This window comes from Solanum verrucosum, unplaced genomic scaffold, assembly GCF_900185275.1.
Source record: "Solanum verrucosum unplaced genomic scaffold, falcon-dt-bn FXZP01000278.1, whole genome shotgun sequence".
Taxonomy (NCBI): Eukaryota; Viridiplantae; Streptophyta; class Magnoliopsida; order Solanales; family Solanaceae; genus Solanum; species Solanum verrucosum.
The window spans coordinates 3369086-3382342 of record NW_026020332.1 but is presented as its reverse complement, the minus strand read 5'-3'; the positions used below and the strand labels follow the sequence as shown (position 1 = coordinate 3382342).

At 34.1% G+C, this 13257-nt stretch overlaps 1 protein-coding gene across 1 annotated transcript; it reads left to right on the top strand.

Moving 5' to 3' along the window:
• The first annotated feature begins 5791 nt into the window (after nucleotides 1–5791).
• LOC125836570 (BTB/POZ domain and ankyrin repeat-containing protein NPR1) lies at nucleotides 5792–11462 on the top strand. Its single transcript, XM_049515754.1, has 4 exons — nucleotides 5792–7012; nucleotides 7793–8543; nucleotides 9283–9459; nucleotides 10873–11462. The coding sequence occupies exons 1-4, from the start codon at nucleotides 6458–6460 to the stop codon at nucleotides 11133–11135; spliced, it is 1746 nt and encodes a 581-aa protein (XP_049371711.1). The 5' UTR covers nucleotides 5792–6457; the 3' UTR covers nucleotides 11136–11462.
• The last annotated feature ends 1795 nt before the right edge of the window (nucleotides 11463–13257 follow it).

Here is a 13257-nt window from a genome sequence, read left to right as displayed (position 1 = left end):
TGGTTAAATATTGAAAGGATAAGGATATATGTCGTGTAAATTGATCATCAATTGTTCAACGAAATGATGAAAGTTAGTAGAAAAGCATAGTTGGGAGTGGACCATTTTGAGAGCAATGTTTAAATGAAGGGACAAAAATGAGCAACCAATTATGAGGTGTTAAAAGGAAAAGAAAGAATGTGAAACTCTTTCTCCTCCACTGATGTTAACATTCATGTGCCTTGTTTGACATCTTGTGGTTTAGGTCCATTGTACTCTCTTTTTCATTATCATCTTTTTCGATAATGCTTACTCTACAAATTAATAATTGACACTATGATTACAACTTTTATAAATGAATATTGTATGGATCGTATAGTCAAAAACACAAAATTATTCCAGCTTTAGCTGGATCTATATTGCCGTACTTTCAAAGACAAAAATTTCGTTAAAGATATTTATTAAAAGGATTGATTCAAGAAAAGTAGAAGTAGGATGAAAACGTATTGACGGGGGGAGGGAGGTTGATTAGATAGGACATGACGTAGTTTTAGCTTATCGAGGACATGAACTAATTAGATAGGAGGGTGTGGATCAGAGGACACAAATTAGGTTAGAAAGTTAGTAGGTGGCAATGTGCTGCCTTGTTGTTCCTCCATAGTAGTTGTAGTATTGCTCTTGTAATTTTTTAGCCTTCAATTTCTGTTACTATTTATTGCTTCTTATACCTTGATTAATGTATTTTTTTCTTGCAGTGTTTGTTCTGTTACTATCTGATGTTTCTTATACTTCTTAATTTTTTTTGGGACTGCTTTGGACTGTTTTTTTGAATCGGAGGTCTATCGAAAACGAGAAATAAGGTTTGGGCATGTTGTTTTCTTCGAATCCCACTTTGTGCGACTACTGATCATGTTGTAATTGTATATTAAAAAGGGAAAAAAATTGAACTCTACAATTTTTACCCAAGAAAATACAAGAAATATATATGAATTATGATCAATTGAAGACATTCAAGGGTTCTTCCCCAAAACTCACGACAGGCTCAATATTCTTAATCAACATAAATTAATGCACTATACCCCTACTGAATTCATTTACACTAGCTAGCTACTATAATAGGCTAGATAAATAACTATCTAAAATATTTTTGATAGTATAATCTGTCATTTAAATGAATTTTTTTTAAATTAAAAACGCAGGGCATAATTTATGAAATATTATAATGCAAAAATATAAATTTATGTCCTATAAAAATATTTATTTTAAAGGATAAAAATTAAAATCCAGCACAAAGTAGGGACAAAAGGGCTAAAATTATCACTAATTAAATAAAGCACTTTTTTTTTTTTTTAGTTAATAGGGATATAATAAAACTAAATTAAGTATTCATTATAGAATTTAGTAAGGCATTTCCCACAAATAAAAAAGTGGGTTGTGGAATGACCAATAGTATCATTATTATGATATAGTATGCTTCTCACAAAATAAGTTTTTGCGATGTCTGCTTGTAAAACTTTTGAGGTGCATCGAGGAGAAGCACACATCTACATTTGGGTGTGCAACCTACTAGATCTTTGATGCTTCTCTATCTTTGATGCTTCTCTATCTTCTTGAATCCTTGTCCTTTTTCCCTCAAACATCCATTTAAGCGTGTTAGAGAAAGCATAATTACATCTTTAAAATGTCTATGCATTAAAAAAAAAAAAAAGTTAAAGATAGCAAAATGACGAGTCTTACAAGTAAAAGGAGAAATAAAGAAAATGAAAGATGCCCATATTCCTCTACATTTAATTGAGCATTTTCAGTTTGGTCAAATTTCACATTGATACGTCTCCTTTTCGTATTTATTATTAAGTCTCCTTTTCATATCATTATTTCATTTTGTGGGCTCAATAAATTCTATTGGGACAGTTGAACAACTTCCTGGAAGTTTTCCTAATGTGGATATAACGCTTTTAATAGGAGAAACTATAATTAAATGAAACATATTTTCGTGTATTAATAATTGTCATATGGAGTAGTTGTTATTAAAACTAAATGTTTCACACTTTTATAGTTGTTATATACTTGCTCCATGAAGGGTAATAGCATTTTCCTAACAATATTGTACCCCCTTAATTAAATTTTGTCTACTATTAATTAAGTGTTAGTTTTGACCCAATCAGTACGAGAGACTTATTTTTAAGGAAAATCCTAAACAGAAGGGCCAACTTACTATTTATAGCTATGAAATTGTGAAATTAATCTATTGATTTAATTAAAACTTTATTGGTCAGATTGATTCAGATTTATAACGTAAACTGCATATGTAGTACGAGATTTCAGAGCCGAGAACTCGATTTGTAGAACTCAAATTAATGAAGGAGAAACTTTTAATCTAATATCACCAAACCCTTCGATAGTAGAAAAACTTCTTATTGTAAGCTGACTTTAAAGTATATTAGATGTATATCATGTCTTGTTAAGATGCCACACAAGAAAATTATAAGGAGACATTTTAAAAAATAAAATAAGGGTTCATCGTACTCCTTCAATTTGTAACCTTTATTAAAACAAGTTATGGCATATGGTTATAATATGCTTGTAAGTATATATATATATGTCCGTAGCCTCTTGAATCTTGATAATGTGGAAAATGTTAATATGATACATATATATAAAATCCAAGGTAAAATAAACAAGGGTAAAAGTGAAACAAAGCATTTATTCATCACGTGATGAGAAATTACATGTCATAAATTAATAAAATTTCATCAAACAAAATTCCCAATACTCATATATATCTCCATTGGCCATTTAAAGAAATGGTAAATACATATTAATTATTGAATTTAATTAAGAAGATCAGGCCTGGTCCTTTCAACAGCCAAACAAGTGCTAAGCAATTTCTTACTACCCTTATAAAATGTTGCAAATTCAATAGGCATTTGTACTTTCTTGAATTCATCCTCACAATCATCCAATCTTGACATTGCTGATGATATCTTAGTATTTGCACTTTTTGTCTTATCACCTGTTTTCAATAACTCTTCAACTTCTTTCAATGTCTCAAGTGCATCATTATATGATTTTTTGCATCCATTACCAATGTTATCTTTTAATTTTGCATCACTAGGTGACAATGTTCTTAATAAACTAGCCATAATTGGCTCTGCCAATTTTGTTTGCAAAATTGTTTCTGATAACACTTCTGTGATAGCTTCTTGCCATGTGTCAGCTACCTTAACAACTTCAGAACAAAAGGGCTTGTCCATTGCTTTTACACAATATGGGCTCACTTTGGCTATTGATGGATCAACTTGTGCATTTATTTGGGATGATGCAAATAAAACAAAAGTTAAGGCCAGAGAGACCAATGAGAAAGCAACCCCATTTCTATTAGCCATTTTTTAAATTTTTTTTCACTTGTGTTTTTTTTTTTTTTTTTTTTGTCACTTTTCTCTATTAGAATATGGTCTTCTCTGGGTTAAGTTTGAAATGATAGAGAGGTAAAAGTATATAGGAGGTAAAAATTGGAATATATGGCTTGCATTATTTTGCTCTTTTGTTTGTTGAATTTTCCACAATGGAATGGATGGATTTGTGTTAATTAGGAGTAGTGGCTTATATTAGTTTTTCTTTTGTTCATACATGTTGTACGTTTGACCACCTCTTTGCGTAAAAAACGGCTAGTCTTTAATTTGTGGTGTATAGTTTACGTAAATAATATGGTGGGGGGGAGAGACAACTAGGAAGAAAGGGTCAATTTTGTATATAATTGAGGAAACAAAATTGACTCTTTCTTCCTATTTGAGAAAAAATCAGAAATAATAAACATAACAGATATAATTTTATAAGGATAGTTTCGATAATTATATTCTATAGCTGTAGTTATGTTTGATATGGAGACTGCGGTTTGTATATTTTGCTAGCTTGTTTGTAAATTTCGTTTGCGAATATACAAATAGGGTAAATATATACAAATTTTGAATTCATACATTTAAGATTTTTTAAGAAATCCGTTTGTATATTTCGCCAGTCAATATACAAATAGGATAATTTATTGTGATTTTTACATAAATCGTGTACAAATAGCTATGATAAACATATACAAATTCTGGATCCAGCAGGAACCAATTATACAAAATTCTTATTTATACAACAGACGAATTATACAATTTAGGCAAATTTACAATTTACTAAGTAATAATAATAGTTGTAGGTGTATCATGTCCTCAATAAATTATAGGTATGTCGTGTCACTTTAATCACTTCTTTCTGCCTATTTACATGATCTCCTAAAACCCACCACAACCAACCTCGCACCTCTCACTAATGCATCTTTCTTTTTTTTCACATTTTCAAACTATCTTCATTTTGATTTCCTCATCTTGTCATCACTCAAGGCTCTTCAACCTTGTTCTATTTATCTTATTTCTCCTAATATGCCTAGTACACAACTATCTCATTATCGCTCCTTACGCCTTATAAATATGAGAATTATTGGCTGATCAACACTCCACCCATGCGGAGAAAAAAAATAAAGTAAAAACTTCTATTCGATCTCAAAATTTTCAAGCCCAAAGTTTCTATTCTTATCTGAATAAGACCATAGAGATTATACTCTAGTTTTTTTATTTTCTTTCTGCATGCGATTTATTATATCTTCGTGACAAAGACCTGTCACTTTGATGTCTAAAGAAAAGATATCATTTTTTTCAAGTAATTAAATATATAGACAGCAAACAGTTACTCCGCACAGAGCTGAAATAACAGTCAAATCTAATAGATTTATCTTAAATTATGCATTTCTAATTTTCTATTACTAAACATATTACACACATACACACACACACACACACATAAATATATATATATACAAATAAATTTAAAATTTATTTATTAATATTTAAAATTAATAATTTTAAAATTTTAAAAATTCAACAATTTTGAACTTTAAATCCACCTATATATACTCTACCAAAGAAAGTCAAAAGTGTAATGAAAAAAAAGGTTGGTATAAAGAAAGAAAAATCATTTATAATCACTCACATTACAAAGTCAAGATTCTTAACTCCACTATAAGTTTCTTTTCTTTTTCTAAAAAGTTTTTTAATGAAAAATAAATAATAAATAAAACGTAAAATAGATTACGGAATCAATGACGTGTTCAGGACCCAACAAAGAGTGGTGACAGCATTTGCTTCGTCAGCTTAACTACTTCACCCTCTTACCGACACCTCACCATTCACATTAACATGAATTGTGGCGCAATAGTAGATTTGCTTCATTCATAATGCGAAAATTCAAATTCAAATTCTAAATATAAAAAAAATTATATTGGAAGCGCCAAACTAAAAGGCCTAGCACTATTTGATATAAATTTTAATCGAAGCTCTAACATTAGCTTTGGACACCAGATAAAAACCATAAGAAAATCACTTTTTGAGGGAAAATTAACTTAAAAAACAACTCACTAAGAAAAAGTAGTCAATAAATATAATGTATATCGATTTATACTATATTTTGGCAATTTTAAAATTATTTCATTTTACCTTTTTATTGAGTATTGACTATATTAAAGTTCAATTAATCTAAAATTAGGGCTATCAAAGTTGATTCTAGCAATATGGGTTGTGGTACACTGGTGATAGTGTTTTATCCTAGGTTTTGGATTCGAGCCCTGAGTATGAAGAAAATTCTATTGGGAGCATCACCTCCGAATGGACCCTGCAGAGCGCGATTCGAATTTAGTCAGAGTTCTAATGTGGACTCCAAATACCGGGTGGAAAACCAAAAAAAAAAAAAAAAAAACTGCTTCTAATATTTAACTACGGTATATATTTCAACTCGGTATACTCTTCCGCCTTTTAGGAAACTTCCTTGAGACACGTGGGTCCACTTTGTTGTCTTCTTAAAGTAACTAGGGACAAATTTTCTTGAATTCTAACCCTTTAATCTTTTGTGATTGTTCATCGGATCTAGCTTGAGAATTAACAAAATAGTTTTTTTTGCTCTGCAATTGGAAATTTTTTTGGTTGTCTTGACTGGAATGAATGTTAAACCAGTTGGGTAAGTTGTGATCAAGTAGTTGAAGGGTTATTAGTTGGTAGAATTTTCATTTGGGTAAGTTGTGATCAAGCTGTTGAAAATTTGCATGTTGTATTCTTGAAAAAGATAATATTTTTACTGTGAAATTGCAGTTTAGCTGATGTTAGTTATGGTGGAATTGTTAGTTTCTGCTCAAGGGTTGATTTGGTTGTAGCTGAAATTGGGAGAATTTGAGTTGTAGTTTTGGAATTTGCTTCTTTTCTTCATCTTCGTTGTTGAATGTGAGGACTGAGGAGAAAGGATGAATTTCTTGTATTGGTGATTAATTAAGGTTTTGGAGAGGTTCTTTTTGTGCATAGGGCCTGTGTGGAGACTTTCTGATTTTCTGGAGTTTGACTATCTTAGATGTAGATAAAGTTTGTGTATTTTTAGCCTATACAATTGTGAAATGGGAAGTTCTGCTGAACCATCATCTTCTATAAGCTTTACTTCAACTTCCAACACGTCGAATGGGTCCATTGGCATAGGCCAAAACACATGTGCTTGTGGTGGATCTGAGACAGGGAGTAGTTATGAAATCATCAGCTTAAGTAAACTCAGTAATAATTTAGAGCAACTCTTGTTAGATTCCTGCCCTGAGTTTAGTGATGCTGAGATTGTTGTTGAGGGTGTTTCACTTGGTGTTCATCGTTGTATATTAGCTGCCAGGAGTAGTTTTTTTCGGGATCTTTTTAGGAACGAAAACGGAAATTGTGGAAAGGAAGGTAAGCCAAGTTACTCTATGATTGATATATTGCCTTGTGGTAAGGTTGGATATGAGGCTTTCCGTACTTTCTTAAGCTATTTGTACTCGGGAAAATTGAAGCATTTCCCTCCTGAGGCATCAACGTGTGTCGACAGTTTATGTTCCCATGACTTTTGCAGACCAGCAATCAATTTTCATGTTGAGTTGATGTATGCCTCTTTCGTGTTTCAGGTTCCAGAGCTGGTGTCACTTTTTCTGGTATGTAACATGCTTTCTACTGATTAATTTACATTTCAAGTGGCTTTGTAGTGTTCATTGCGATTCAAGCTAACAAGGACGAATGCAAAAGGTTATTTGTGTATCTCAATAAAAGATAATTAGATCATATTATGAAATCTCTATGTGAATTTTTTGTTTTGAAATGATTTTTTCCTCTAAACTTTGTTAAAGTGTCAAAGAAAGAAAAAATTCAATGCATTAATCATATGAAAGTGGCATCCAGGTAGTGAATATTCTGCACTGTCATACACTGCAATACCATTGTGATGTGAACCCAAATTCATTCACTTGCTCATACCTTAGTCCCTTCTTACACCATGATATTATTTTCAGTTAATATCGGTCACTAGGAGAGAAGTAGTTCTAAGTTTGTCTTAAACAGGACCTGGTGAAGTTGACATGGAATATCTCCTACACATCGATGGACATAACCTTTGGAAACTCAATGATTTTATTCTGCAATAAATTTGATTTGTCTATGATAAAGTTTATTGATATGTTTTGAGTTTAGAATGCATATCTAATAATATTGTTTTAGGCAGTCGGTCATCATTGTCCGTTTAAGTTTTTGAGGGTAGTGGTCTCTGCAGTAGCCTTTTTAGATCTGCCTAATGGAAATAAACACAATGAATATTGGACACGCATTACTGTGGCTGCTTCCAGTTTCTTAGAAGTTGGATGTGTTTGTTTAAAATATATAGAGAATTTGTAGCAACAACCAAGAGAACATTCTGCTAACACTAGCTCGTATAATTGCAGCGACGCCTTATCAGTTTTGTCGGAAAGGCTCTTGTGGAAGATGTTATCCCAATACTTGGAGTTGCTTTCCATTGCCAATTGAGCGAGCTTCTCACTCATTGCGTTGATAGAGTAGCGCGATCAGATCTTGAAAGCACATGTATTGAGAAGGAGGTTCCCTTTAAAGTTGCAGAGAGTATTAAGTTATCGCGGCTGAAATGTCAGGGTGATGAAAGTAAGGTTCTACCTGTGGATCCGTTGCATGAAAAGAGAAAAAATAGGATATACAAGGCATTGGATTCGGATGATGTTGAACTTGTCAAGCTTCTACTTAATGAGTCTGACATAAGTTTAGATGGAGCCTACGCTCTTCATTACGCTGTTGCATATTGTGACCCCAAGGTTGTTACTGAGGTTCTTGGACTTGGTGTTGCTAATGTCAACCTTCGGAATACACGTGGTTACACTGTGCTTCACATTGCTGCCATGCGTAAGGAACCCTCAATCATTGTATCACTTTTGACTAAGGGAGCTCATGCATCAGAAATTGCATTGGATGGGCAGAGTGCTGTTAGTATCTGTAGGAGGCTGACTAGGCCTAAGGAGTACCATGCAAAAACAGAACAAGGCCAGGAAGCAAACAAAGATCGGGTATGTATTGATGTTTTGGAGAGAGAGATGCGTCGCAACCCAATGACCGGAGATGCATTATTTTCTTCGCCCATGTTGGCCGATGATCTGCCCATGAAACTGCTCTACCTGGAAAACAGAGGTACCTTTTATAATATGCTTGGTTTTCCTCTTTTTACCAATCAAGGCTCAAGTTAGGCTTCTTTGGTTGAAAGTTCATACTAAGCAAGAATCAGTGGTCCTACTGAACTTTGTTCATTTATAGTAGTTACGTAATCAAGATTTAAGCATTTCATAACATTAGATCATGATCTCAAATCTGAGAACCTCCGAAGAGAGTAACCTATGAATTTGTAGGGCAACCTTGACTGTTAATGTTGAAAGCATGGTAAAGTGTTGGCCTATTTACACCAGGATATGTTGTTGATTAGTAGACTCTCAGACCCGGTTAATAGACATTTATATTAGCTTTCTCTAAATTCTACGAGAGGATCTCTGTGGGGCCAAGTTTTGGTACAGGAACTATAGTTCTATCCTTTTTTGGACAATCAGGCCAGTCACGGTACCAGTTGATGCCACACTGAGAGTATGAGGGAATTTAGGGTATACTAACTAATCCAGCTGAAAGCAAAAAAAAAAAAAAAAAAAAAAGATAAACAAACATAACACACACACACCTGAGTAATTTCTCTATTATATGATGACTTTGAATGAAGCCATGATGTTATCACTTACCAGTGTTTGTTTTTGTTATGTACGATACTTTTCTGTCAAAACTTGACTTGGTTTCTTCATTCAATTCTGATGAATCTGTTGTGGTCCTCACATGAATTAAATATGCCCACTGAGCAAGTAATTTAATGATGGCTTTTGTATTACAGTGGCATTTGCACGATTATTGTTCCCTCTTGAAGCCAAACTAGCCATGGAAATTGCAAGTGCTGAGACAACAGCTGAATTCGCTGATCATTTGGCATCTAAAGGTTCATCTGGAAACTTGAGGGAGGTTGATCTGAATGAGACACCCATAATGCAGAAAGAAAGACTCTCGAAGACAGGTATCCACTGATAGCCAGTCTGTTGATTAAGATCATCTTACATGCACCAGATTTCCTATTTATTTCTAATATCATCATCATCTAATCAGTAGCCATTTACTCGACATGAAGAGCATCTAGACAACCCATTTTCTGCCTACTTCCTCCTTTTCTCCCAAAAGAGGAAAAGAAAGAAAAACAAAGAATGTAAATTACTTTTGGTCTATTCTGTAGCATTAACAATTGATGTTAAATCCCTGAAATATTCAGGATAATAGAATAAAAAAATATGTGCATGTGTGTGTAGGGTTTTTGCCAACCTCCTACCTGACGTATGTCACTTTCTGTGCAATTTTCTTTTTCATCAAATACCCTTCTGACTTGAAAGAATGATTATATATATAACTGGTAGCATGTATATGGCATGCCTGTAAGTATGACTATATATAGTGGAAATTCAGACTACAAATTGTAATGTTTTTGAGAAAAAGATGGCAAATAACTACTTCTTATCCTACTTTCACACCATATCTTCTGTCGCAAAATTGTCCATCTCTTACTGTTGGTCCTTTCCCTCCCTTGAACATTTACAGTTAAGAATAAGCAAGAAGGGCAACACCAGGTTTGTAGTTCTTTATATATATAGGTTATCACCTGTTTGGACCTCTTTATCCTTAAGTATGTTGAAGTTTGCCCCTTCCAAAAGAAGATTGGCAAACACCTAATTTGTTGTTTACAAATTGGAGAAGGAAGAAAATGAGGGGAAAGGTGCATAATTTCCCCTTCTGTTGTTTGTTTTAGGACAGAAAGTGAAGAGAAGTTTTTGTTTGGACCAACTGTTTTCTCTCTTATTCCCAAACATGTTCTTTTCTCTTATCTTCTCTTTCCTTCCCTAGTTTCTAGACATAGCATGAAGAAGTAAAAACTGAAATAGAGAAGAATCAACAAGATAAAACAAGTTAGCAGTTCATTATTATTTTCTTTATATGGTAAACCCCACGCCACCCCACCCCTAGACACTCTCTGTCCAGGAGTCAATGGTGGTGCTACCGTGGTGTCTTAAACCTCCAACATCGTTGGTTAGAGGTTGAGAGTCCTATGGACTATGCTATCACTTTTCAAGTGCAGCTCACTACTTTGCTGTCTTTTATTCATGATATCATGTCTTTGTGCTTTGAGTCCCTTGGTCATTTAAGCCTGTCATATCGCTGATTTCGCAACGTTCCAGCTTACTACTAAATGTTGCTGGAAACATGGCATAAAACTTAGTTGAGCTTTTCCCCGTATTTACTGCTAACTGTTCCTTCAGCAGGTTTATATTTTCCTTAACATTTTCTTGTTTGCACATAGGTTCCATTATGAATTGACAATTTCAGAATTGTATTTTCAAGCTCTTCTCATTATTCTAAATTGATTCTGATTTCATGGTTGCAGTTGAGCTGGGCAAACGCTACTTTCCTCATTGCTCCCAAGTTCTGGATAAGTTTATGGAGGATGACTTACCCGACTTATTTTTCCTTGAGAAGGGCACTCCAGAGGAACAAAAGATCAAGAGGCGGCGATTTAAGGAGCTCAAAGATGATGTTCAAAGGGCATTTAACAAAGACAAGGCTGGACTTCATTGCTCTGGCTTGTCTTCCTCATCATCTTCCACAACTTTTAAAGATGGTGCAAGTGTCAAAGCTAGGAACTTATGATAGTAACTAGGTTTTACCCTACGAATTGTTCTTAAACTCAGTTTTGTATGTAAGATAAATAGTCTTCAAAACACTTATCTTGTAAAATTTTCATTATAGTGGCTGCTCTATCGTTGACCATTTTCATAGTTCATCTTGTTAAGCTTGCTTGTTTATAGTAGAAGTAAAGTTGCATAAGAACAAGCTTGTGGAAATATTAATGATGTAGAAATGATTAACGTGTATGGAGAATTTATCGTATTTTATCACTATGTAGAGATATTTGGATCATCTCTTTGTTTGCACCAGATAAACTTTTGAGAGTAATAGTCATTTCTTGTTGCAGAAGATGGCGTTTATGTTGAGCTGCAGATCATTTTGACGTAAACAAGGACTCTTTGTCTTTGAAAGAGACGACAACTTGCGTCTTGTGGGGTTTATTTTTCCTTATCTCACCACTACTATCTTTTTCTATTCTTCTCGAACTAGAATACAAGTTCAAGTTAAATATGATCTCACAAGTTCCTCAACAGATGTTTATATATTGCAACAATTGTCTGTATTTTTTGGACAAATTGTAAAACAGAAATTATAGGTGTTTTGGAAACAATTATCAGCCCTTACCATGTGTAAATACAAAGCATTACAGCTTCTGTATTCTTTGAGTGATTTGGAAGTTGCCCGGGATGCTAACATTTTTGTGGATTTTTTTCAACTCTCTTCAGACATGGGAGGATAGAAGTCATGTTTTGCTGTAGAATATTTGGCACCAAATTGATGCATAGCAGTGAAATTTACCTTTCATTAAAAAGACAATAAGGAATTATTTTTATAATGGTGGTGTCTGAGCAAGTTTGTGCGCAACTCACTCAGTCCAACAGATACCTTCCACTAGTACATGTTACTAATTAGTTCTGTCCACCAAGACTTGCATATGAGAAGAAATGATCCATCATTTGGTTTACAAAATCATTCCACCAGAACAACTTGATATCAGTGTTCTCTGGAATTTCTTCCTAGAATATTAGTAAATTTAAGGATAAGGTAATTATGCTCTAAAATTGCATAGAAGGAAGTAATTTCACTAATATACTCCAACAGGTTTAGTATGAGATAGTATATAACTTCCTCATAAGTCATAAGCAAACAAGAACACACAATATGTCGAGCTGCGTCCATAAAGGAGAGGAAAAGAAAGCGCAGGCACACAAATCAATGACCTGTTCAAGAAAAAGGAGTTTTGGGGCCAAAACTATAGTGTTTCATAATTATATAGCATTACATCATGAACAGTTAATTATTTCGGATCAACATTAGGGAAAAAGAAACACGTACACAAACTGAGAAAACTGATATCTAACAGGAAAATTCACCCTCCGGCAAGCTGCTTGGAGGAGACTGGCCACAGTTGAAAGGCTTCAGAAGTTTGGCATCCAGGTTCTTACGGATTGCATCTTCTGCACAACAGCAGTGGAGTCTTTTGATCATTTATACTTTAGGTGAATCAAGGTGGTTATGGACTAGGCTGCTCAACTGGCTGGGCATAAACAGACCTGTAGGGGACTGGAATGAGGAGCTTCTATGGGCCAATATGTGTGCTATGTCCGAATCTGGCAAAGGAGCAATCCTGTGCAGTGTGGTTGCTATGGTTGTGGCTATCATATGGACAGAGAGGAATGGCTTGAGATTCAAAGCAGGCCACTACAACATTGGTAGAGTATGCAGAGAGGTAGCTTTGCATATACACATCAAAGGCCAAGAACTGCCAAAATGGGGGACAACACTAGCTTCTATATTACCAAGCCTCCCTTAATTGGTAGCTGCTTACTATGACTTTTAATCTTGCTTGTTGTCTTTATGTATAGACTGTAGTTTTGATTAAGCATTGTTTTCCAGGACCCCATAGCTACTACAGCCTGTTGTTGTAAGCTCGAATAGTAGAGCTGTTTTGTTTTCCTTTGAGAGGTCTGTTCCTAGCTGGATTTGTAACTATCTCACTTGCTATCAACACAATTTGTTTGTTTGCCAAAACAAAAGAAGAAGATATCTAACAGGAAATGCCCCAATCCATCGTTATGAAAACCAGGGGAATACAGAGGCTGAACAGAAAATGTACTATCATAAAGAAACGAAGGAAAAGTAA

Bases quoted from the DNA above. Each gene is read 5' to 3' on its own strand.
- LOC125836570 (XM_049515754.1), top strand. From the start codon at position 6,458: ATGGGAAGTTCTGCTGAACCATCATCTTCTATAAGCTTTACTTCAACT. The intron at 7,013-7,792 runs GTATGTAACATG...GTATAATTGCAG, and splicing joins AGCTGGTGTCACTTTTTCTG to CGACGCCTTATCAGTTTTGT. The intron at 9,460-10,872 runs GTATCCACTGAT...TCATGGTTGCAG, and splicing joins AGAAAGACTCTCGAAGACAG to TTGAGCTGGGCAAACGCTAC.